Source organism: Bos taurus, chromosome 26 (genome assembly GCF_002263795.3).
Source record: "Bos taurus isolate L1 Dominette 01449 registration number 42190680 breed Hereford chromosome 26, ARS-UCD2.0, whole genome shotgun sequence".
Classification (NCBI taxonomy): domain Eukaryota; kingdom Metazoa; phylum Chordata; class Mammalia; order Artiodactyla; family Bovidae; genus Bos; species Bos taurus.
This window is the reverse complement of record NC_037353.1, coordinates 36,879,236-36,905,728: the sequence shown is the minus strand read 5'-3', so window position 1 is coordinate 36,905,728 and position 26,493 is coordinate 36,879,236. Positions and strand designations below refer to the sequence as shown.

The 26,493-nt window shown below is 41.4% G+C and overlaps 1 protein-coding gene across 1 annotated transcript in view; it reads right to left on the bottom strand.

The window, feature by feature from the left end:
• Nucleotides 1–5,269: 5,269 nt before the first annotated feature.
• Nucleotides 5,270–26,493, bottom strand: part of PNLIPRP3 (pancreatic lipase related protein 3) — a 43,976-nt gene continuing 22,752 nt past the window's right edge. Inside the window, exons 6-12 of the mRNA XM_010820070.4 lie at nt 24,519–24,638; nt 24,307–24,429; nt 16,753–16,871; nt 13,898–14,030; nt 9,952–10,063; nt 6,482–6,649; nt 5,270–6,195 (exon numbers count right to left, since the gene is read on the bottom strand). Of these exons, the coding sequence (XP_010818372.2) occupies nt 6,132–6,195; nt 6,482–6,649; nt 9,952–10,063; nt 13,898–14,030; nt 16,753–16,871; nt 24,307–24,429; nt 24,519–24,638 (839 nt within the window). The 3' untranslated portion in view covers nt 5,270–6,131. The remainder of the gene's footprint in view (nt 6,196–6,481; nt 6,650–9,951; nt 10,064–13,897; nt 14,031–16,752; nt 16,872–24,306; nt 24,430–24,518; nt 24,639–26,493) is intronic.

Below are 26,493 nucleotides of genomic sequence, written 5' to 3'. Positions count from 1 at the left end.
AATTTGTATGTAGGTCAGGAAGCAATAGTTAGAACTGGACATGGAACAACAGACTGGTTCCAAATAGGAAAAGGAGTTCGTCAAGGCTGTATATTGTCACCCTGTTTATTTAACTTATCTGCAGAGTACATCATAAGAAACGCTGGACTGGAAGAAACACAAGCTGGAATCAAGATTGCCGGGAGAAATATCAATAACCTCAGATATGCACATGACACCACCTTTATGGCAGAAAGGGAAGAGGAACTAAAAAGCCTCTTGATGAAAGTGAAAGTGGAGAGTGAAAAAGTTGGCTTAAAGCTCAACATTCAGAAAACGAAGATCATGGCATCCAGTCCCACCACTTCAATGCAAATAGATGGGGAAACAGTGGAAACAGTGTCAGACTTAATTTTTTGGGGCTCCAAAATCACTACAGATGGTGACTGCAGCCATGAAATTAAAAGACGCTTACTCCTTGGAAGGAAAGTTATGACCAACCTAGATAGTATATTCAAAAGCAGAGACATTACTTTGCCGACAAAGGTTTGTCTAGTTAATGCTATGGTTTTCCTGTGGTCATGTATGGATGTGAGAGTTGGACTGTGAAGAAGGCTGAGCGCCAAAGAATTGATGCTTTTGAACTGTGGTGCTGGAGAAGACTATTGAGAGTCCCTTGGACTGCAAGGAGATCCAACCAGTCCATTCTGAAGGAGATCAGCCCTGGGATTTCTTTGGAAGGAATGATGCTAAAGCTGAAACTCCAGTACTTTGGCCACCTCATGCAAAGAGTTGACTCATTGGAAAAGACTCTGATGCTGGGAGGGATTGGGGGCAGGAGGAGAAGGGGATGACAGAGGATGAGATGGCTGGATGGCATCACTGACTCGATGGACATGAGTCTCAGTGAAGTCTGAGAGTTGGTGATGGACAGGGAGGCCTGGCGTGCTGCGATTCATGGGGTCGCAAAGAGTTGGACACGACTGAGCGACTGATCTGATCTGATCTGATACAGTCATACATCTCTAGCCTTCAGTTATTTTAAATGTTAGGCTGCTGTGCATATGAAGTCGCTTCAGTCATGTCTGCCTCCTTGTATCTCTATGGACCTTAGCCCGCCAGGCTCCTCTGTCCATGGATTCTTCAGGCAAGAATACTGGAGTGGGTTGTCATTTCTTCCTCTAGAGGATCTTCCCAACCCAATGATCGAAACTGCATCTCTTATGCCTCCTGCATTGGCAAGCAGGTTCTTTACCACTAGCACCATCTGAGATGCCTAGGTTCGCTGTGGTTATACCTAAATGATGGATTGACGTTTGATAACTGTATCTGTGTTCATGTCTCATGGGCATTGTTTTGCAGTTGATTCCACTAAGACCATTGGACGGAGTCTTAGAGGAGCCTGAGATGAGAAGACTAGTCATGCTCTGGTTGGCATCATCCTAAATCTGCTGTGCATGACCTGGGACCTTTAAGGAAATTATTGCTCTTATGGCCATAGCTGACAGTCAGTGGATCTGTGATGGACAGATTTATGTGTGAGTGTTTGAGTGAAAGATCAGTTCTGTTTCTCTAGGACCAAAGACACTGGAAAAATACAGTACAGTGAATTCCAAAATAGAATCACTTATAAAAATAGATACGATAACCACAGAATTCAGAAATGAAAACCTACTGCACTATCTTTATCATTATTGCTTTTATAGGAGATCAATGAGTGAAGGGTGGAGGTGTGAGCTGAGTCGAATAAGGTGTTTTTTTCTATGCCACTGTCACCTCTGTGTCTGCTTCTGTCACAGTTCTTATCATGATGTATTACGCTCAAAGATTAATTTTCCTATGTCCTCTGCAATGCTCTCTTGTATATTTCAAATAACCTCATGACTTAGCCACAATGCTTGGCATGTAAAAGGTAACTCAGTAAATGTTTTTTAAATGAATGAATTTTAAAAAGCCTATGAAAATAAAAGAAAGATATATGACTGTATAAAGGTGAAATGTTTGCAAAACTCAAACTTTGAAAATAGACTGGGATTCCCTTGGTGGTCCAGTGGTTAAGAATCTGCCTACCAGTGCAAGGGGACAAGGGTTTGATCCCTGGTCTGGGGAGATTCCACACGCCTCTGAGCAGCTAAGCCTGTGCGCCACAACTCCTGAAGCCCACAGTCCTAGAACCCATGTTCCACAATAAGAGAAGCCACCACGATGAGAAGCCTGCTCAGCACACCTAGAGAATAGCTCCCACTCATTGCAACTAAAGAAAGACCACATGCAGCGATGAAGACCCAGCATAGGCAAAAATAAATTAAAAATAGACGTACAAGTGAGAAAACATTGACCAAAAATCTTTGCCCCAGTCTATATAGGCATTCAGACATTCCCTCATATTGGAGTGAAATCTAGTAGAAACATTCCACTCTCCTGAGTATAAATCACTTAGAGCAGAACTCTAGAGAATCACGTGTAAAATCAAGAAGCCCATCTGGTATTATAATATAAGTATGTATTTGGGGGGAAAAATCACACAACATAACACAAAACACACCTATTATTTTTATTACACAATCTGCAGAAAGCAAAGATTTCCCAACTCTTTTTAGCCAGAGGGTATATGAAAAAAATTTGATTTTCCCAAGTAGAAGAGAAAAGTCCCCAGAAGGGACATGAGATTTTTACGTTTATCTAACATGAGCTTAGATTTTAAAAGGCTGGCAAACAGCAACTTGGCATAAATTATACTTCTGTTCCTGAAATGCTCTGCTTGTTCTGAAGACTTGCAGAGTCAACAAAACTTGAGGGCTCTTTTACACAGGGTGATTTCTATTATTCACTTTGTTCTGAGGAGCCTGGGGAAACAGACACACAACTTAAGCAGCTAGGTGAATTTTCCTTAACTTCTGCAGAAACATTTATGATGGACCTCCTCCAGCCCTAGACACAGTGCAGAGGTCAATGCCTCTTCCATAACTGGATCTTTACACAATTTGCCCCTTTCTTCCAATCCTCCCAGAGCACAAACCCTTGTAAACCTTCTTCATGTCACCTTTCTCCTCTTACCTTGCCATTTAGCAACTAAAGTCAAAGACATTCGGTGTTTTATTTTACCTACAACTCTAACTGGTATAGCCCTTTCAAATCTATGAAGTGCTAGTATGGGCATAATCCTTTGAATGAATAAAAGATGACCAGCAGGGACTTCCCAGGTGATCCAATAGTTGAGACCTTGCCTTTCAATGCGTGTTTAAACTCTGGTGGGGGAGTTAAGATCCCACATGCCTTGCAGCCAAAAAACTAAAACATAAAACAGAAGCAATACTGTAACAAATTCAACAAAGACTTTTTTAAAAAAGAAAGATCACCTGTTAATTTGAAAGCTGTAAGTAAGGTACAGAAAGTGTGTATCCTGCAGACGAGCATGGAAGGGGTCAAGGCCCACCTGAATCCCAACAAGTATCCTGACCTAAGTAACTAGTTTATAGGAAATACACAGGAGAGAGGAATGTACTACAATATATCAAGGGGATCCCATCAGTTGAATGCGAGAAATTTTAGAGGACAAGTAATTTGGTTTATTTAAAAACTGGTGTGGAAGAAGGGGGAGGGAAAACCTCTAGAGACAGGGACCTACTAATCATATGAAATTTTTGGATCTTGTTTGGATATAAATTTAAACCAATCAATGGTCCAAAGACCTTTTTCAGACAATCTGGGAAATGTAAAAACAACTGGAATGTAAGATAACATTAAGGAATTATTGTTAATTCTTTTAATCTTAAATCTACTTAAAAATTACTGTCAATTTTTATAAAATAGATATTACAGTTATGTTCAACAAATTTACCGTTTACAGATTCATACTGATGTGTAGGTGGGAGAGATGGTATTACATGTAAGATCTGAAGTTCACTCCATTGGCCTAAAGAGGAAGCAGATGTGGTCCAAGAGCAAGACGCTCCCATGTGCAAGTTTAGAGGCGGTGTTTGTGGGTGATGTGATGACACGTTTGGAGTGCGGATCGATGGCGATGGGCAGTGAAGGAAGTGATGACTAATGGGGTGGGAAGTCACTTTTCAGCACTAAGGGCAGTTCACTCAAGAAGCAGAAGAATTTCCTAACGGTCTTCACCACAAATACCCTTCTATAGTAACACAGGGTACTCAGAGAGAAAAAGAATTTTTTAAAAAGAGCTTTCCTAGGTGGCAATATACAGAGAAAAGCTCCAAAATCTCTTCTACCTCTCACTCAGTCTGAAGACCAAGGAACACTTTGAAAATACTAATGTGCTCTCATTAGTTTTCATTATTAATCATTAGATGTACCAACCCACGGGGTTACCACCTACTATACATCATGAGCTATAGACATAATTTGTCTTAGCAAGATTTAACAACATAGTAAATATTCTTCAAACCATTTTGAACAATGGCTATTCCACCTGGAAATGCTCTAAATGCACTTCAGTGCTGTCACCCTGAACTCTCAGATCTGCCTGGCTAGCTCCTGCTCTATTTTTCACACTCACAACATTCTTATAACGCAGAAAAGGGGACAGATATAAGAACAATAGGACAGAAATTCTATAGTTAATTAAAGTAGGGATCCCAGAAGTTAATTGACTCCAATTTGTCTTTTCAAGCTAAGAAAGAGCCAGCCCAGAGATCCCTTGAACAAGCAAGCAGGCCAGGACTCACAGAGTTTAATGCAGTATCCTGGCTCATAATTCTTCCTTCAGCTGGTGAGACCCTCCTGAAAGGAAGAAAGGCTGAGCAGAGAGTAGTACAGGCTTAGGGCAGCTCTCTCATGGGAAGTTTCTGGCCCCTAGAGCCATGCAGCTGACTCCATTGCCAGCTTGCTCAGGAGTACTGGGGCTGTGACACAGTTAGTAGGGGTCAGGCCCTCCTGCTGGGGCTGCTCCTGGCCACCCTGTTCCTGCGCTGGCGTGGGCCTCGGGCTGATACAGCACCAGGGAGGTAGGATGCTCAGCCCGATCATGCTGAAAACATCCTCATCTCCTTTCCTCCTTCCACTACGCTTTGTTCTCCAGTCAACCTTCTATCTCCTCCTTGTTCAATAGGAAAGTAACCCCACTCTGTTCTCTGCTTTCTACCACAACTCAAGCTCATGTACAGCCATGGGTCTCTTCTTAAGATTCAGTTGGCAGCCAGGCACCAAGGAGAATCAAGAAATATCCTGCAGAGTATCTGTCATTATTTCTTTCCAATAATGTTTATAGCCCAGTGCTAAACACCGAGGCCAGTGACAGAAAACAGAACAAATAAAAATGCTCATCTTTTATTTTCACTGGGTGAGGACAACTGAATTAGATGAAATTGAAGCAAAATAAAAGAGAAAACAACACATTTAGAAATTGCAATATTGTTATTATAAACGCAAGGCATTCGTCAAGTGCTTTGGAAATGAAATGCTGCCTTAGAATAAATACAAATTTGTAACGGGACCTTCAAGGCCTAGAATGATAAGTAATTCTGTGATAGGAGGCTTCTAGAAGATGCTGAAGATCCTCAGGACCTATTACTTACTGATGCAAACATCACAGATAAGCTCCAAAATCTCTTCTACCTCTCACTCACTCTGAAGACCAAGGAACACCTTGAAAATACTAATGTGCTCTCATTAGTTTTCATTATTAATCAATAGATGTACCAACCCACGGGGTCACCATCTACTGTACATCATGAGCTATAGACATAATTTGTCTTAGCAAGATTTAACAACATAGCAAATATTCTTCAAACTGTTTTGAATAATGGCTATTCCACTTGGAAATGCTCTAAATGTACTTCAAACACTCAATCAGACAGAGGCTCATTTTCACTGACAAGTCTGTACCACCATCCTTGGAGCACCTCTTCTTAATTCAGAGAAATTGCAACACAGCTCTATTTGGTCACTGAAAACCAGAATCCTATAGGTCACAGTACTGTACTTTGTCCCAGGGCTCAGTCTGGTTTTAAGGTTCAGATAAAAGCTTTTCAATAAGAAAAACATCCTATATAGAAAAAAGGCAACTGTACCTTTCTATCTCATTTACAGGGGCCAAGTTTGGTTTGGATGCCAGCTAGAGGGAGATTTAATTTTCCCATTGCTCCCATTAAGTAAATCCATCAAGATTATATGTGATATATCTGAGATTAGCATGGTTTCAGGATCTGGGCAATATTAGGTCCTACGATGTTTTGGCTACAGAAAGCAGATCTGAAAAATTTAAAGGGGGAAAAAAGACAATGTTAATATGATTCCAGGGTAGGTGAGGTAGAAAATGTAGGTAGGTCTTCTAATTTAATGAGTAGTTTTTATTTTATAAACACTTTCACAAATACAGTATTGGTTTCTTAAATAATTTTTCTTTTCTTTAACTGCAAACTTTTGAGGGGCACACATTTTCATACTATTTGAAAATTTCAAATTATATATGGATTTTAAATGTCAATTACAAAGTTTAAACTGTGTTTGAAAATGCAAAGGAAAAAGTAAGACTTACTGATATCCGTATTTTCCAGATATATCTATCACCATTTCTGCTCCCAGCTTACTCTGAGAACGTTCAAATGAATACTCCTTCCAAATGAACTCAATGCTTGTAATGTTTCCAACATTAATGTCTGCATCAATTAAATCTGTATAAGTCATGCCTGGCTTCAGTGTTCCACTGTCAATAGAAGAATAAAACTGATAAGCTTGTGCTTGGTATTCATAATATTGAAGTGGAAGACAACACCTGTGTGTATCATGGAAGAGAAAGTTTCATTTCCCTGCATTTGATTATAGGAGATTTATTCTTGCCATTCACCTTGGTCAGCATCTCAGAACAGAACAATTCTAAAGCTTGAAAAAAGAGGGAGAATGAGAAGCCTGATTAGTTGATTTTTAAGGGCTAGTTCTCCACAGTGAAAGCTCTGGTCTTGGCTTTGTGGTATCAGAAACTAGAGTTTATTGACACCCCCAAAATCATCAGACTATCAATGATAGACTAAATTCACACAAAAATGAAAGAAAAACTAGAAGCCTGTTGATCAGCTAACAGCGGTGCAATGCTTCCTTTTCATTAACCAAAATGTACTCCTAGCCTTCCCCTGGTACCTTCTTCATCTGTATAAGAAGAATTGGGTAACCAAACTAATGATAAAGAAAGGTGTTTTGGTGAGTGTGGAAATAGAATAAGTCATAAGAGACTTGAGACATAAGACGTGTTTTATGCAAGCCAAAATTACTCTAGATGAGGTTTCTTTAGTCCTGCCATTCCTCACTGCTTTGTTAATGTATTGTTTGTCTCCTCTGACTGGAGGGAGAGCTCCATGAGAGTAGGACCCGTGTCTGTTTCCCCAGCAGTTATAACGATTCTTGGTATACAGTAGGCATTTACATGTTTGCTGAATGCAAGAATGGATGCTGCTATTCCTAGGGCCTGTCTTGTTCTATTACATGTCGAATTAATTGATTTAATTACCAGAGGGCAACTTTTTTCAGGTTATACTGGGCTTCCCTGGTGGCTCAGATGGTAAAGAGTCTGCCTGCAATGCGGGAGACCAGGGTTTGATTCCTGGGTCAGGAAGATCCCCTGGGGAAGGAAATGGCAACCCAATCCAGTACTCTTGCCTGGAAAATTCCATGGATGGAGGAGCCTGCTGGGCTACAGTCCATGGGGTTGCAAAGAGTCGGACACGACTGAGCGACTCCACTTCACTTCACTTCACTTCAAGGGGTCATTTCCCTGTTGCTCCATGAACTGCCTTCACTCACTGCACACACAGCACAGCCCTTAACGATGGTGTCACTGGAAACCCAAATGACTAAAATATAATGTACGGTGAGGGCTTCCCTGGTGCCTCCATGGTAAATAATCTGCCTGTCAATTCAGGGGATGTGGGTTCGATCCCCGGGTTGGGAAGATCCCCCGGAGAAGGAAATGGCAACCCACTCCAGTATGTTTGCCTGGGAAATCCCATGGATAGAGGAGCCTGATGGGCTACAGTCCATGGGTTTGCAAAAGAGTCAGACACAACTGAGCGCATTAGCATGCAAGCATGCAATCTATGGTGAAGCCAGACTCTTAACGCTTGACTGAAGAGTGGGACTAGACTAGCACACAAATTCATTTAGCAGACCTCATTCCAAGATGAAACATTTACTGTGGACCTGAAATGCTTAATTATTCTTAAAAAAGAGGATTGGATGATTATGCAAGGACATGACAAGTAGCCTCTTTAGACATTAGCAAAAGAAGTAGAGAGATGACAAAACATTCTCACAAATTTTAGAAGGGGTGGGAACCACGCATCTCTCCCCACCTGACCCAGGTCAGCTGCCTTTGTGCAGGACACAGATTCTACAGCCTCAGGCAATGAGTGCACTGTAGGCCTTAGAGCCACAGACACAAGATCATGTTGAACTATTCTCAGAGGAATAGCTTAATGGAGATGTGAAGGACAAGATGAGATCTACTAAGACAGAGAAGGGTATTTGGAACATGGAACAACATGGATAAAAGTCAGGAAGGGAGGAAAGGGTTAGATCTATTTTAATGCTGGGTAGCAACTTCACTTTCACTTTTCACTTTCATGCATTGGAGAAAGGAAATGGCAACCCACTCCAGTGTTCTTGCCTGGAGAATCCCAGGGACCAGGGAGCCTGGTGGGCGGCCCTCTATGGGGTCGCACAGAGTCAGACACAACTGAAGCGACTGAGCAGCAGCAGCAGTGTAGTCAGGGTAATGTGGCTAAGCTGAAGATGAACAAAGCCAAACAATGGGAGGCACGGCTAGAAATCATGGGTTGGAGCCTGTGTGTGAACTGGGATCCAGACGATCACTGACTGAACTCACCTTTACAGGCAGCTGCACCAAGGCAAGATGATGAGCACAAAGGCTGCCAGAGTGATTAATCTGACGTATCCCTCGACCGACAACCACAAAACCTCTGCTTTTTGTGCCTCTGCCTTGTATTTGAAGATGATGTAAATCACAGAGCCAAAACATCTAATTAATTCATCAGTTCACAAAACGGTAACATCTAATTAGTGTGTACAATGTTAATTCTGAAATGAGTTGCAGAATTAAGTGATGAAAGTGGAAGACGTAATTCAAAAATGCTAAGGCTGATCAAAGAAAAAATTAAGGAAAACTCAAGATAGAAGGATACTGTAACCTTTTATGAGAGTGCAGGGTGAATGCCTCTACTGAATTATTCCTACCTTTGACTATCTTAACACATATACTATACCTGTGAGTACTACTTAGGGAGCTTATTAGAAATTCAGCTATTCATATAAATACTTTATTTCATATGGAATCTATAAAAATAAAGTAATATGCCCAAATTTGTATAACAATAATGGCATATATTGTTTTTGCAACCCTATAGACTGTACAGTCCATGGAATTCTGCAGGCCAGAATACTGGATTAGGTAGCCTTTCCCTTCTCCAGGGGATCTTGCCAACCGAGGGATCGAACCCAGGTCTCCTGCATTGCAGGTGGATTCTTTACCAGCTGAGCCACCAAGCAAGCCCAAGAATACTGGAGTGCGTAGCCTATCCCTTCTCCAGTGGATCTTCCTGACCCAGGAATCAAACCAGGGTCTCCTGCATTGCAGGCAGATTCTTTACCAACTGAGCTATTAGGGAAGCCCTAAAAATAAAGCAATATGCCCACATTTGTATAACAATAACAGACTGAATTAAAAGCATATCTTGTTTCCTGTCAGTTTTTTTCCCACTTGCTTTATTATCTAGATCTGTATTTTCATCTTAACAGTTCCTAAAATTTTCTGTCTGTAGCTGGAACTGTGAATGAAATAGATACTATGATTTCTATTTTATATTTGGGAAAAAAGAAAAGTTACTATCAGATGATAGCTGGTGGTACTGTATTACAGGAAAAGAAAAGCCTGAGCCTTACTGAGCATGATGAACTGAGCACAGCACTGTTACCTGCCAGGTCATCATCCTTGCCTACCTGACAAACTCAAACTCCCCTGTCTTCCCAATCGTTCCACCTACACGGAGAAATATACTTCCTTGAGTGACGTTGTTCCCATCAAGTTTGACAGACAGTTTGTGCCTCCAACCTGGAAACAAAGAAAATAGGAAAGAGAGAGAGAGAGAGAGAGAGAGAGAAGGGTTTAGAACACGGGGAAGCATGACATCTTTGTTACTGCTGTTCAGTTGCTAAGTCATGTCCGACCCTTTGAGACTCCACGGACTGTAGCACAGCAGGCTTCCCTGTCCTTCACTATCTCCTGGCTACTTCAGTGTAAATGTAACTTTCAGGGTTAAAGAGGAAGAGGGCTGTTCATGTTCATGAGAAAATATTAATACAACTTTATACAGCTTGAGTGAATTTGGTGAGGTTATATTTTTAAAAACATATAAACTATCACATGTTGATTTTGCAAAGTAAATAGTTAATAATATTTTTAAAGAAATTCTTTAGTTTTCCATATATTTTTTGGACTTTAGAAAAATGTGTGTGTCTTCTTCCATCCATTACATTTGTATTCTGTGGTGTGTATGCTTTCCATCAGTTCAGTTCAGTTCAGTTGCTGAAACTCCAATACTTTGGCCAAAGTATTGAAGTTTCAGGATATGTTTTGGAAAGACTTAGAGCAGACCCTTTGAAAATAAAAAAGAGTGTTCCTAATCTGCTAGCTAGGAATTTCTTAGGTACTCTTGATCTATCTTCTCCCAGTCTGCATATGTGTATACAGCCTGTAAAAATAAACCAAAGATTTATCTGTTCTGTCTTTCTACATCATTTTATGGCAGAAACTCAAGTATAAAAAGCAAAAGTAATTCTCTTGGTTGATTCTCTTGGTCATTCTCTTGGTTTACCTAGAATTAATAGCAAGTAAGGCAACTCTCTAGGCTTCCCAGGTGGAGCTAGGGTAAATAACCCACCTGCCAATGCAGGGACACAAGAGACATAGGTTTGATCCCTGGGTCAGGAAGATCCCCTGGAGGAGGGCATGGCAACCCACTCCAGTATTCTTGCCTGGAGAATCCTATGGACAGAGGTGCCTGGCAGGCTATAGTCCATCAGTTCAGTTCAGTTCAGTCGCTCAGTCGTATCCGACTCTTTGCGACCCCATGAACCACAGCACACCAGGCCTCCCTGTCCATCACTAACTCCCGAGTCCACCCAAACCCATGTCCATTGAATCAGTGATGCCATCCAACCATCTCATCCTCTGTCGTCCCCTTCTCCTCCTGCCCTCAATCTTCCCCGGCATCAGAGTCTTTTCAAATGAGTCAGCTCTTCGCATCAGGTGGCCAAGTATTGGAGTTTCAGCTTCAACATCAGTCCTATCATTGAACAACCAGGAGTGATCTCCTTTAGGATGGACTGGTTGGGTCTCCTTGCAGTCCAAGGGACTCCTTGCTTTCCATAGCCAAATTCTAATTTGCTATAGTTTGACAATTAGTCCAGAAAAATATCTAGAAAACCTATTGAGCAAGAAAGTCTGTGTTTTTTTTTTAATGACTCAGAGGCGGAATGAATTGTCCCTTCCTCTCTCACCAGACTTTGTGCTAGGAGTTCCCAGTCAGTACAGGTCTGAGTCAACACAAAGCCTGCCAACAGGATAAATCCCTTGCAAACAGTCAAGTATAACTTTTAAAGAACTTTAGAACTAAACAGATCTTTCATTCTGAATTCTAAAATTGTTGTATGCTTAATAACAGAAAAAAAATGCAATTCTTCATAAAGTTGTTTGAAAAGCCTCTGAAAGGGGAAAAAATTTACTAGAGAGAATTTTCAGTTCACAAATTAATCCTCGTCAGAAAGTTCCGTTTCCCTCCTTGCCTGTTCCACTGAACTATGACCGCCACCATCACCTCTCCACTGAAAGCTAAACTCACCAGTGATGGGACTTATCCCACGAACCCCTCTGGGCCCTGTCTCATTGGACCTGTCTTTGGGGCAGTGAATGCATTCTCTCTTTTTCATCATCTTTCTTTTCTTGACTGCCACATGGTTTTATCTTTTCTCTCTTTATTCATTCCTCAGTGTCCTTCACAGGGACCACTTTCTCTGCTCTCTTTCTTCTCATCTGATACATTCTTCTTGGGTAATTATGTCATCCACTTCATAGCTTAGGTTACTGTCTAAACATTCGAATCTTTGGCTGTGGACCACAGCAATCTCCAGAGGATGAGACCCAATCTAACTGCACGTGCCCAAATTCTAACAGCATCTCAGACCTAATATGTTACAAACTGAGCCCATCAACTTACTTCAAACCAGCCTCTCTGCCTGGTTACCAAGTTCAGCATATGGTATGTCATCTGCCCAGATGGAATCATCCTTGACTTCTCCACTTTCTGCATCCCTCAAACCCATTTACTGAGTTAGAGAAAGCTGACTCTCACATCCATACAAGACTACTGGAAAAACTAGATGGACCATCTAGTCAAAGGTATGGTTTTTCCAGTAGTCATGTATGGATGTGAGAGTTGGACTATAAAGAAAGCTGAGTGCCGAAGAATTGATGATTTTGAAGTGTGGTGTTGGAGAAGACTCTTGAGAGTCCCTTGGAATGCAAGGAGATCCAACCAGTCCATCCTAAAGGAAATCTTTCCTGAATATTCATTGGAAGGACTGATGCTGAAGCTGAAACTCCAATACTTTGGCCACCTGATGTGAAGAACAGACTCCACTGGAAAAGACCCTGATGCTGGGAAAGATTGAAGGCGGGAGGAGAAGGCGATGACAGAGGATGAGATGGTTGAATGGCATCACTGACTTGATAGACATGAGTTTGAGTAAGCTCCAGGAGTTGGTGATGGACAGGGAAGCCTGGCGTGCTACAGTCCATGGGGTCGCAAAGAGTCGGACACGACTGAGTGACTGAACTGACAAACCCATTCACCCAGTTCCTTTTTTTTTTTTTTAATTAAAACTCTTTTTATTTGTTTTTATTTATTTGGCCATGCCAGGTCTTAGTGGCGGCATTCAGGATCTTCCATCTTTAGTTACAGCATGTGGGCTCTAGTTCCCTGACCAGGGATTGAACCCACCTTCCCTGTATTGGGAGCATGGAGTCTTAGCCACTGGACCACCAGGGAAGCCCCTCAGCCAGGTCCTTTTTGCTTCTACCTGCCCAAAGATAAAGCCCAGACTTCCCATATGGAGCATAATTTCATTATTTGACCCGGTTTGCCTCTCTCATCTTACCCGCCTCATGTTGCCTTCCTCCTGGTCTCCACAATCTCAGCAGGGGGATCTTTTTTAGATTCCAGCTCTCCCTTATCTCCAGGCATTTTCATATGCAGTTCCTTTTGCTTACTGCTACTGCTAAGTCACTTCAGTCGTGTCCAACTCTGTGCGACCCCATAGACGGCAGCCCACCAGGTTTCCCCGTCCCTGGGATTCTCCAGGCAAGAACACTGGAGTGGGTTGCCATTTCCTTCTCCAGTGCATGAAAGTAAAAAGTGAAAGCAAAGTCGCTCAGTCGTGTCCGACTCCTAGCAACCCCATGGACTGCAGCCTACCAGGCTTCTCCGTCCATGGGATTTTCCAGGCAAAAGTACTGGAGTGGGTTGCCATTCCTTCCCTCTGTTACTCACTTTTCAGGAATCAGTGTTGAAGGCATCTTTCCTCTTGGAAGGCTCCCCGATCTGAGTGCAGAAACTCCTTCTTTGCATCTCCCAACAGAAAGAAATTCCTTCTTTGCATCTCCCAACAGAAAGAAATCCCTTCTTTGCATCTCCCAACCCTATTACTCAGGGTTGAAACTGAGACTCTTCCTTTTCTCTCCCCCAGCCTAGACTCACTGTGTGTTCTTCACTGCATCCTCAGAGTCTGGCCCGATGCCCAGTGATTTAGTAGACACTCAGTAAAAACTGTTGAATATTTAAAGGTAAGTGCCTTAAGGCATTACAATAAAATTCAGCTAAATACTTACGGGCAAATGGCGAAACAGTCCCTGTGTTTAAAAAATAATATAATCTATTAGGCTTCATTTTTTTCAGGTGAAATCTATCAGCAAAATGACCCATTGTTGGGCAACCTTCCTTGGGACAATGGAAGCAATTTCCCTGGTGACAGAAAATAAGAGGTAATTAGAAATGCTGACCTTCAATAAACTCAGAATGTATTATTAAACTATAATAAATCTTTCAAATCTAAATAAAGTATATGCATTTAAGAATGACTAAGTTGCCTAATAGACTATCCTGCCTGTTTTCAAAAACAAAACATAATAAAACAAAAGCAACTGAGGGATAAGGAAAAGGGGCTGGCTGTTAGAAAAGAATGAGTAAATAACATGAATAGACAGACAGTCCATAGAAGAGGAAAGTCAATAGTCAATAGCTATGTAAAAAGATGCTCAATCTTACTAGCTGTCAGGAGTACAAATTAAAACAACATACAATTTCATACTCAGCAGATTTGCAAAAATTAAGGCAGTTGGAAATACCAAGTATTGGTATGATATGGAGTAGGGAATTCTCATTTGCTTCTTATGGGAATATAAATTAACAGACATTGCAGACAGACATTTGGTAATGTCTAATAAAGATGGAAATGCACATATGCTTTGAAAATTTCACTTCTATTACATGTCATAAAGAAACTTCTTCACAAGTACATAAGGAGATACGCAAAGGTGTTTATTGCAGAATTGCTTTTAATAATGAAAACTGCAAACAACCAAAATGTACGTTAGTAGGGGAATGAATAAATAAAATGTGGCTGATTCCTACAACTCCTACTAAATACAATAGGTCTATATATTTCAATGTAGGTCTTATAAAATGTAAAAAGAAATTCAGAAAGACACTTATAGCAAGATACTATATATATGTATATACACATACATATAAATTTCCCTCAAAGTTTGCCTTAGGGAAGGGCATGAAGGGAATATAAGGTACTTCAATTTTATCCATGTATTTTAAAATCTAAAACAAAACTAACAAAATACTAACTTAAAAAAACCTGGATAGCAATGTTGGAGTATTTGCTACTTTAGGTTTTTGAACTTTCGGACTTATAAACTATGGATATTTAGGCTAGGACTGTAGTGCATGCATGCATTCTTAGTCACTACAGTCGTGTCTGACTTTTTGTGATCCGATGGACCACAGAGCCCTTCAGGCTCCTCTGTCCATGGGATTCTCCAACCAAGAATATTGGAGTGGGTTGCCATTTCCTCCTCCAGAGAATCTTCCCAACCCAGGAATCAAATCTGCCTCTCCTGCACTGCAGGCAGATTCTTTACTGCTGAACCACCGGGGAAGCCTAGGATTATAGTAAAACACCCCATTTAAAACTCCATTTTTAATGAACAAAAATACTAACAAAATAATAAGGGCTCATATTGATTGAGTGAGTGCTTACCATGTGCAAGGCACTGTTTGATGCACTTTATGTGCATTTAGGTCAATTAATCCTCACAAAATATTATTATTATAATGTTTTTAGTCTCCTTATTTAGCAGATGAGGAAACTAAAGCCCAGAGAAGTAAGCAACTTGTCTGAGTTTGTTTGTCTATTAAGTGAAGGCACAAGAATGTGAATCAGATGGCCCAGCACTGAAACCCCCCTTACTTTATTTATTTTTTAAAATTCCATCTCATTTTTTATGACTGTTGGATAAAAGTACAATAAAACAAGTCAAGGAAATTGACTTAATGTTCTCTAGTTTGTTGCCGTAATTAGCATCTATGTGGCATAGGAGCCTAGAGTTCTCCCGTTTTGAGCTGATTAAACCCCGCTAACTCTGAATATGCTATGACTTTGAGAACCTGCTTTCACCTGCCTTTGATGTAGTGAATGTCAGGATCCCTTTAGCCATTCAGAGCAGCATCTGGGGCTTGAAGAAGGATGAGTTCGGGGAGAAGGAGGTTTAGGGGAAATGTCAGTGCTTGTCTGGCAAGGTTTCTGAGACTTGCAGTTCACCAGCCACAGTATGAACAAGGAAGACATGCTCAGGAAGACAGCCTGAGGGCTCACTCACCTTGGTCTGTAACAGGAGGGAAATACTTACTCCTGTCCCAACACTATTCTTATTCACAAAATAGCACAAAATGTGCTATTGCTTATAACACACTTTGGTTTGAAACCCCATATTTTTCTACCCTGATAAAACAGGGGATAAGTCTCTAAAGCACAAGCAGGAAAATCTTTCTACTTTCCACTACAAAATAGATTTTCTTTTTATCTTTTCATAGTGATAAGCAAATGAAAAATATAGTCAGCTCAGATCTGGCACCACGTGCTTCATGACTCAAGTAAAATCAAATTTGGTATTTTGTAATGTATATTGATTTGCATGGAATTCCTGTGAGCTATCTATGCTTCAGTTCTGCTCTGTATGAATAATCAAATTTTAATAAAATAATTTTCATGTCCCAGGTAAATAGTAATATGTTTGACTGTAGCTATTAATTGGTTCAGCCTTCTCAGGGCATCTTAGAGGATGACATTTAAAATATATACACACAAAAATTTTTGTGCTGGACTTATGCCTGGTACACAACATCTAATAACTGCATAACAAATGACCAAAAAAGCAAAATTGTATATAATTCAAAAGAACTGAAACAACCAGAATACAAATAGTTGGTTTAGTTATTTAAGCCCTTCAGCAACCCCAGCTACTGTTCAGTACTCAGCACAGAAAGAATCTATTATTTACCAAAATGGTAGATGCATTTTTTTTGCTACATACTCAATGTTCTAATTTTTAGTTGACTGATCATGCTTCAAAAAATGACTTGCTAATTGAATTACATGGCAAAATGCTTTACTTACTGCTTTAAAAGATTTGTAGGATCTACAAGGATAAGCAATAAATGCATCAGGATTGAGAATGCTTTCAGCATAAAAGCGATGACTTCGGGCATGGTTGCAATCAAAGAAGGAGAACACTTCTGTGAAAACAATTTTCGATTAACTGGTAGCAATGAACTGATAACTGAGAGTATGAAACATTTCCTAGAAAAAGTAATGTTGAATGATAGTTTCTTGACTTGGATCTGGGTCACCAGACCTTGTGTGTACTTTTAGATATTGCACATTTATTAATATTACATATCATCTTCTTGTACCAAAGAATTCTTTGTGTGAGTCTAAAGGGACAAGTTATGACCAACCTAGATAGCATATTGAAAAGCAGAAACACTACTTTGCCAACAAAGGTCCGTCTAGTCAAGGCTATGGTTTTTCCAGTGGTCATGTATGGATGTGAGAGTTGGACTGTGAAGAAGGCTGAGCGCCGAAGAATTGATGCTTTTGAACTGTGGTGTTGGAGAGGACTCTTGAGAGTCCCTTGGACTGCAAGGAGATCCAACCAGTCCATTCTGAAGGACATCAGCCCTGGGATTTCTTTGGAAGGAATGATGCTAAAGCTGAAACTCCAGTACTTTGGCCACCTCATGTGAAGAGTTGACTCATTGGAAAAGACTCTGATGCTGGGAGGGATTCGGGGTAGAAGGAGAAGGGGATGACAGAGGATGAGATGGCTGGATGGCATCACTGACTCGATGGATGTGAGTCTGAGTGAACTCCCTGAGTTGGTAATGGACAAGGAGGCCTGGCGTGCTGCGATTCATGGGGTCGCAAAGAGTCGGACACGACTGAGCTACTGAACTGAACTGAAAGGGACATTTAATGTAGATGACTGTGTTCTGATACTAATATCACCAACACTTCCCAGGTATCCGACATAAGCACTTAGAATTTTAAGTATCACTGTGTACACAGTATCTCTGCCTTAGACCAGTTAATTCTCTTGTCTCCCTGTTTCTGCAGGAATGACTGAACTCCCTCCTATTCAATCATGAAACAGGCAGCAAGGTTAACCAGTGCACAGCTTCAGCTGAGTTTCAAGATGTGACAGGTGGAATGTATTATAAAGAATGCTATAGACAAATTGGTTTTGTCATTGTCAGGCACAGCATTACTGCCACTGGTAGTTAGGATTACTGCAATAATTCATAAAAGTTCTAAGTACATTTGTGTATTCTGAAATACATTCCAGTCATTTATGCTCTCTTTTCCTTACATAACAATATTTTTACTACATGGCATGGGCTATTCTTCTCATGACCTACATGACTTGACTCACCTTTGAGTCACTAGATGTGGCAAATCACTTATCTATAAATGTGGACTCCAAAGAGTCACTCCTTCCTAGGTCCTCACCCCTTTGCAATATAATGTTACTACTCGTTCCATCAAGAGGTGGAACTGATGATGACATGACAGTAAATTTTTGGATGATTCTAAATAAAGGTTTTTAAAAACCTTTCTGGGTTACAGGCTAGTCTTGTGACTTGTTTGACTAAGAGAATATAGAGGAACTGCCACTGGGCAAGTATCATGGCCTTGGTCTTCAGCGACCTTCCATCATCTATTCTTGTTCTATTGGAACCCAGTCTCCATGTTAAGAAATTCAGGTGAACTGGCTGGGGAGAGAGGCTCTGAAGGATAACAGACCACTTAGAGAGGAGAGCTAGTACCAAGATACTACCCGTGGAAGGCCATCTTGGACCTTCCCACCCATTTTGGCCCAGCTCAGCCCAGCTCCCAGTTGGATGCAATCATGTACATTCACCCAATGGACACATAGCAAAGCAGAGCTCTGCCTGAATCTTGAGCCTCATAATCATGGGCAATAAACCATTGTTCTCTTAAGCCACTATGGTTTGTTATACAATAGATAACTGAGATCATTTCAGAAATACAACATAGCAGTAATAAAGAATTGACATCTTTTTTTGAGGAGGACTTCTCTTATATCAGGTTTATTTACATACAAATTTGTATTCATAACTAATTGTGGTTTAGACACGATGGTTCTTTAGAACATAGGGAACTATGAATTTTAAAAGTAAATGGTTTCTTAGTAACAAATATATGTAAAATAAAATATTTTGAAGCTGAAAAGTCATTTGAAGACATGAATGATAAATATGCTTTTAATCTAATAAAGTTGTAGGAATTACAGTATCTCAAAATGATAGCTTATGATAAATGTAGGCTTATTTTAATTCATTATTTTACAGAATTTCAAGTATATAACAATACAGTTATGTAAACAAGTCTTATGATCTACATTTTATCCTAATAGAAATGATTTCAAATCATAATATAACAGATAATGAGAAAGAAGTTTTATAATAGGTCTTTTTTGAAAGAATTTTGCTTACCAGCACTAGATAGAACTGGCTTTAATTCTCATTTTGAGTATCTATAGTTTTACCAGTTTTAAGTAGTCATTGCAAATGGATATTTCTAATTACATTTACTTTCAAAACAGGTAGTAAAACTTTGTAAGTTAGTGCTAGTGAAGAGGAAATTCAAGCTACTCTCAATGCCACGATCTGTGTTTCTTTCCTCTGCAACTGCCAGACGGAAGATAGAATAATTACATCATCTAGACATTCTGACCACATGGGGTCAGGCAGTGGGATATTTAGAATCATCGAAAAATTTACTATCATGTCATCATACATTATATGACTGTGCTTTATCATATATTATGGATGATACATATCATTGTTTACATGATAATGATATAGAGATAGGGAGGAATGGAACTCCCAAATAATAACTTTCTGGTGTCTTATAAAGTGCCTTATTATTATTATTGGAAACTGGGCTAAATACTATTTGTTTAATTTGTGATTAACTTGTGATCCACGGTAATTCTGTTAAAAAGCAAATCAAACCATGTACTTCTTCTGCTCAAAATCCTCCCATGGCTCCCATCCCGCTCAAGTAAAAGCTGAAGTTGTTGCTACAGTCCATAAGACCCTACATTATCTCCCTCTGCCCCATTCCTTCTCTAACCTCATGCCCTACTACTCTCCTCTCTTTTATTTCACTCTGGCCACAATAGGCTCCTTGCTGCCATGACCCTCACGGGCTCCTGCCCCAGGCCCTTTGCACTTGCCATTCCCACCCCTCAGCCTGGAATGCTTCTCACCCAGGTACCTGCATGGCTAACTCCTTCAGGTCATCTTTTCAGTAAGGACTTCCTGTCCACCCTACCAAAAATCTCCTTCCCCTAGGTCACCCGCAGTGTCACCAACACATCAGATTCCCATTACATTCTTTGTTTGGTCTCCTTAGCACTTATTCTATTACTGTTTTTATAGCAAAGTAGGGTATTGCTGCTGCTGCTGCTGCTAAGTCGCTTCAGTCGTGTCTGACTCTGTGCGACCCCATAGATGGCAGTCCACCAGGCTCCCCCGTCCCTGGGATTCTCCAGGCAAGAATACTGGAGTGGGTTGCCATTTCCTCCTCCAATGCATGAAAGTGAAAAATTAAAGTGAAGTCGCTCAGTCGTGTCCAACCCTCAGCGACCCCATGGACTGCAGCCTTCCAGGCATCTCGTTCCATGGGATTTTCCTGGCAAGAGTACTGGAGTGGGGTACCACTGCCTTCTCTGAAAGTAGGGTATTAGCTCCTACTAATTTTTGTCTTTTGTATGCATTCCTACATCTGCTATTCCTAGAATAGTGCCTGGCACATAGTAAGCACTCAATACATATCTATTGGATGACTACATCCTCCTTGTTCATACTAGTGAGACATTCTGTTAGACCCTGGGGTTATAGACTTAACTAAAACATGGATCCTGGCCTCACAGACCTCACGACTGCTGGGAACTTCATACATGCTACTGTGTTTTGGGCTAAAATATACGAGAGGAGCTACCCCGCGTCCGAGGTCAGGGTGGGTGGCCGAGAGGAGTTACCCCGCGTCCGAGGTCAGGGGAGGCGGGCGGGAGGAGCTACCCCACGCCCCAATGCCTGAGGCCAAGGGCGGCGGCCGGGAGGAGCAACCCCACGTCCAGGGAGTGGCTGCACGGGCGCAGGAGGGCCTAGAGGAGCTATCCCACGTTGAAGGTCAGGAAGGGCGGCGGTGAGGAGATATGCTTCGTCCAAGCTAAGGAGCAATGGCTGCACTTTGCTGGAGCAGCCGTGAAGAGATACCCCATGCCCAAGGTAAGAGAAACCCAAGTAAGACGATAGGTGTTGCAAGAGGGCATCTGAGGGCAAACACACCGAAACCATACTCACAGAAAACTAGTCAATCTAATCACACTAGGACCACAGCCTTGTCTAACTCAATGAAACTAAGCCATGCCCATGGGGCAACCCAAGATGGGCGGGTCATGGTGGAGAGATCTGACAGAATGTGGTCCACTGGAGAAGGGAATGGCAAACCACTTCATTATTCTTGCCTCGAGAACCCCATGAACAGTATGAAAAGGCAAAATGATAGGATACTGAAAGAGAAACTCCCCAGGTCAGTAGGTGCCCAAATTGTTACTGGAGATCAGTGGAGAAATAACTCCAGAAAGAATGAAGGGATGGAGCCAAAGCAAAAACATAACCCAGCTGTGGATGTGACTGGTGATAGAAGCAAGGTCCGATGCTGTAAAGAGCAATATTGCATAGGAACCTGGAATGTCAGGTCCATGAATCAAGGCAAACTGGAAGTGGTCAAACAGGAGATGGCAAGAGTGAATGCCAATATTCTAGGAATCAGTGAACTGAAATGGACTGGAATGGGTGAATTTAACTCAGATGACCATTATATCTACTACTGTGGGCAGGAATCCCTCAGAAAAAATGGAGTGGCCATCATGGTCAACAAGAGAGTCTGAAATGCAGTACTTGGATGCAATCTCAAAAATGACAGAATAATCTCTGTTCGTTTCCAAGGCAAACCATTCAATATCACAGTAATCCAAGTCTATGCCCCAACCAGTAACGCTAAAGAAGCTGAATTGAACGGTTCTATGAAGACCTACAAGACCTTTTAGAACTAACACCCAAAAAAGATGTCCTTTTCATTATAGGGGACTGGAATGCAAAAGTAGGAAGTCAAGAAATACCTGGAGTAACAGGCAAATTTGGCCTTGTAATACAGAATGAAGCAGGGCAAAGACTAATAGAGTTTTGCCAAGAAAATGCACTGGTCGTAACAAACACCTTCTTCCAACAACACAAGAGAAGACTCTATACATGGACATCACCAGATGGTCAACACTGAAATCAGATTGATTATATTCTTTGCAGCCAAAGATGGAGAAGCTCTATCCAGTCAGCAAAAACAAGACCAGGAGCTGACTGTGGCTCAGATGATGAACTCCTTATTGCCAAATTCAGACTTAAATTGAAGAAAGTAGGGAAAACCACTAGACCATTCAGGTATGACCTAAATCAAATCCCTTATGGTTATACAGTGGAAGTGAGAATTAGATTTAAGGGCCTAGATCTGATAGATAGAGTGCCTGATGAACTATGTAATGAGGTTCGTGACATTGTACAGGAGACAGGGATCAAGACCATTCCCATGAAAAAGAAATGCAAAAAAGCAAAATGGCTGTCTGGGGAGGCCTTACAAATAGCTGTGAAAAGAAGAGAAGCGAAAAGCAAAGGAGAAAAGGAAAGATATAAACATCTGAATGCAGAGTTCCAAAGAATAGCAAGAAGAGATAAGAAAGCCTTCTTCAGCGATCAATGCAAACAAATAGAGGAAAACAACAGAAGGGGAAAGACTAGGGATCTCTTCAAGAAAATCAGAGATACCAAAGGAACATTTCATGAAAAGATGGGCTCGATAAAGGACAGAAATGGTATGGACCTAACAGAAGCAGAAGATATTAAGAAGAGTTGGCAAGAATACACAGAAGAACTGTACAAAAAAGATCTTCATGGCCCAGATAATCACGATGGTGTGATCACTGACCTAGAGCCAGACATCCTGGAATGTGAAGTCAAGTGGGCCTTAGAAAGCATCACTATGAACAAAGCTAGTGGAGGTGATGGAATTCCAGTTGAGCTATTCCAAATCCTGAAAGATGATGCTGTGAAAGTGCTGCACTCAATATGCCAGCAAATTTGGAAAACTCAGCAGTGGCCACAGGACTGGAAAAGGTCAGTTTTCATTCCAATCCCAAAGAAAGACAATGCCAAAGAATGCTCAAACTACCGCACAATTGCACTCATCTCACATGCTAGTAAAGTAATGCTCAAAATTCTCCAAGCCAGGCTTCAGCAATATGTGAACCGTGAACTTCCTGATGTTCAAGCTGGTTTTAGAAAAGGCAGAGGAACCAGAGATCAAATTGCCAACATCTGGTGGATCATGGAAAAAGCAAGAAAGTTCCAGAAAAACATCTATTTCTGCTTTATTGACTATGCCAAAGCCTTTGACTGTGTGGATCACAATAAACTGTGGAAAATTCTGAAAGAGATGGGAATACCAGACCACTTGATCTGCCTCTTGTGAAATTTGTATGTAAGTCAGGAAGCAACAGTTGGAACTGGACATGGAACAACAGACTGGTTCCAAATAGGAAAAGGAATACGTCAAGGCTGTATATTGTCACCCTGTTTATTTAACTTATATGCAGAGTACATCATGAGAAAACGCTGGACTGGAAGAAACACAAGCTGGAATCAAGATTGCCGGGAGAAATATCAATAACCTCAGATATGCAGATGACACCACCCTTATGGCAGAAAGTGAAGAGGAACTCAAAAGCCTCTTGATGAAAGTGAAAGAGGAGAGTGAAAAAGTTGGCTTAAAGCTCAGCATTCAGAAAACGAAGATCATGGCATCCAGTCCCATCACTTCATGGGAAATAGATGGGGAAACAGTGGAAACAGTGTCAGCCTTTATTTTTATGGGCTCCAAAATCACTGCAGATGGTGACTGCAGCCATGAAATTAAAAGACACTTACTCCTTGGAAGGAAAGTTATGACCAACCTAGATAGCATATTCAAAATCAGAGACATTACTTTGCCAACAAAGGTTCGTCTAGTCAAGGCTATGGTTTTTCCAGTGGTCATGTATGGATGTGAGAGTTGGACTGTGAAGAAGGCTGAGTGCCGAAGAATTGATGCTTTTGAACTGTGGTATTGGAGAAGACTCTTGAGAGTCCCTTGGACTGCAAGGAGATCCAACCAGTCCATTCTGAAGGAGATCAGCCCTGGGATTTCTTTGGAAGGTATGATGCTAAAGCTGAAACTCCAGTAGTTTGGCCACCTCATGCGAAGAGTTGACTCATTGGAAAAGACTCTGATGCTGGGAGGGATTGGGGGCTAGAGGAGAAGGGGACGACAGAGGATGAGATGGCTGGATGGCATCACTGACTCAATGGACGTGAGTCTGGGTGAACTCCGGGAGTTGGTGATGGACAGGGAGGCCTGGTGTGCTGGGATTCATGGGGTCGCAAAGAGTCGGACACGACTGAGCAACTGATCTGATCTGATATTCAAAAGCATATTCTATCCAAGAAGGGTGCTCATTGAGTTTATAACTGCAGTTTAGAAAGCATTTACCTTCCTTGTAAATATTGAGATCAAATTTAAATAAAGGTGTAATTAAATCTTCACATCCTGGCATGTGCTTCCCTCCATTTGGATAAAAGTCAAGGTGACCACAAGCATTAATAGTTCCAACACCTGAAATTAAAAAAAGCAAGGTACATGCTTCTAAAATTCTCCTAAAATTCTCCTCCATCTTTCAGTGCACTTTTGTGTTAAAACCTTACCAAGCTCAAAGAAGAGGCGAACAGCATTTGTATGGATAACATCAACAAAGTTGGCGTCTGAGGGATCCAGCCTGACTTCATTTGGAGTGTCATGGAAACACGGCCCTGCTGGGTCCAAGCCTAGGAAAAAGCATAATGTGTATTAAACTAAGACATATAAAGGTACACTGACAGTGTTGCTATTTCGGAAGGATAGATGGTGAAGGCAGAGTATTCTTTCTTACATGATTTATGTAGATCAAACACCACTCAGCCTGAAGGACAGATACATAAACTGTAGGATGTGTTTATATTTATAAATGCAGGATCTGTATATACTGCAATGTCAGATTCCTACACACAAGCAAGGCTGTGTCTGGACAATACCAAACCAGCTAACAAAGTCAGAAAAGTCAAAGCAGCTACTCTAAGGTCTCTACATGGAATACCATGCAGACAACTAAGGTTATGGATTGCAGACCACCTTAAGAGCAACATTTATATGTTAAAAAATAAATAAATAAAAGCTAAGAACTCTTTAAAATGTAAAGATGAACCACAAAGAAACACAGTTTAAATAATAGAATCATAGTCCTCAGTTAAGGCTCACTTAGTTCCATTCATTGTATTACCAACAAAAGCCTGAAGCCCAGGATAGGGAAGGGACTTGACAAGGCCATCGTATGTTAGATGCAAAATGGACCATTATATATTAGATGCAAAATGGCCAGACTTCAGTCCATTGTCTCCCATTTGAACGTCTACTAAAACAAAGATTAAGATATTTAAGGTCTCTAAAATGTTACGATCGATCACAAACTCCTCATTTACATATTTGACAATTATTTATCAAGCACTTATTATGTGCCAGGAAGAGGGTTTTGCAACTGGATACAAGGAATAAGGTCTAGTCTCTTCCCTTGGAGGGGAAGGCACTGCAACTCAATGTGCTCAGTGCTGAGACAGGTGAGCGCAGGTGTTATGCAAGCACAGAGAAGAAACAGGCAACCCAGTCTTGGGAACCTGGGACATGCTTCTGCTAGAGATGAGAAATGCAAGCAGAGATCTGAGGGAGTAGACGAGTTAGCCGGGGTAAAGATGAGGTCGGCAGCATCCTGGGAAGAGTGCAGAGAGTACACGTGGCCATCAGGCCAGAGTTAACCACATTTGGGAAACTGCAACTAGCTTTCAAGGGCCAGCGCTGCTGCATAGGGTTTAGAATTTGGTGCAAGATGAAGACACCATTGCAGGCAGGAGCCAGATGTAATCAGCTGAGCTACGATGAGTTTGGACATGACCTGGTTGTTGACGGGCGGCTCTTACAAGTTTGCCAAAGGGGAGGTTTACAGTCAGATTTGTATTTTAGCAAAGTCTCTTTGCTGTGAAGTGGAGACTGGTCTCAGAGCAGAGGGGCCTCAGAGCTGAGCTGTATCTGACCCCTGGGAAAATGCAGCAGGAGTGAGCAATGAATGTGCCACAGCTGTGGGGTGTGTATTACCTCGAAATGATAGACTGTTATATGATTCCATTTTTGTTTTTATTTTTCTGAGTCATATAATCATGGAGAAAGAAACGATAGAATGAGAGGAGGCAAGGAGAGGAGAGAGGAGGGGCCTAGATAGAACCTTGAGGGACACCAACACGTAAGGAAAGGCGAAAGAAAAGGAACCTGGGAGGAAGCCTGGAAAGAAGCTGTCAGACAAGAACAAAGACAACCAAAGAGATGCAAGAAGACAGGGAAACCACAGGAACCAAGGGAGGGTGTCCCACCAGTGAGGAGGCTAGCGAGTCAAATTCTGCAGAGGGGCCAAGGAAAGCAAAGATGGGAAAGGCCTGGAAGAGTCCCACTAAGAAGCCGTTGGTGGTCTTAGTGGTTTTGCTAGCAGGACTGGGGAAGAAACCAGACTGCAGTGGGTTGAGGAGAGCACAGCCCTCAAGGAAACATGGCCACTTCCTTTTAGAGGAGTTGGAATCTGAGTGAGGCAAGCTAGGGTAT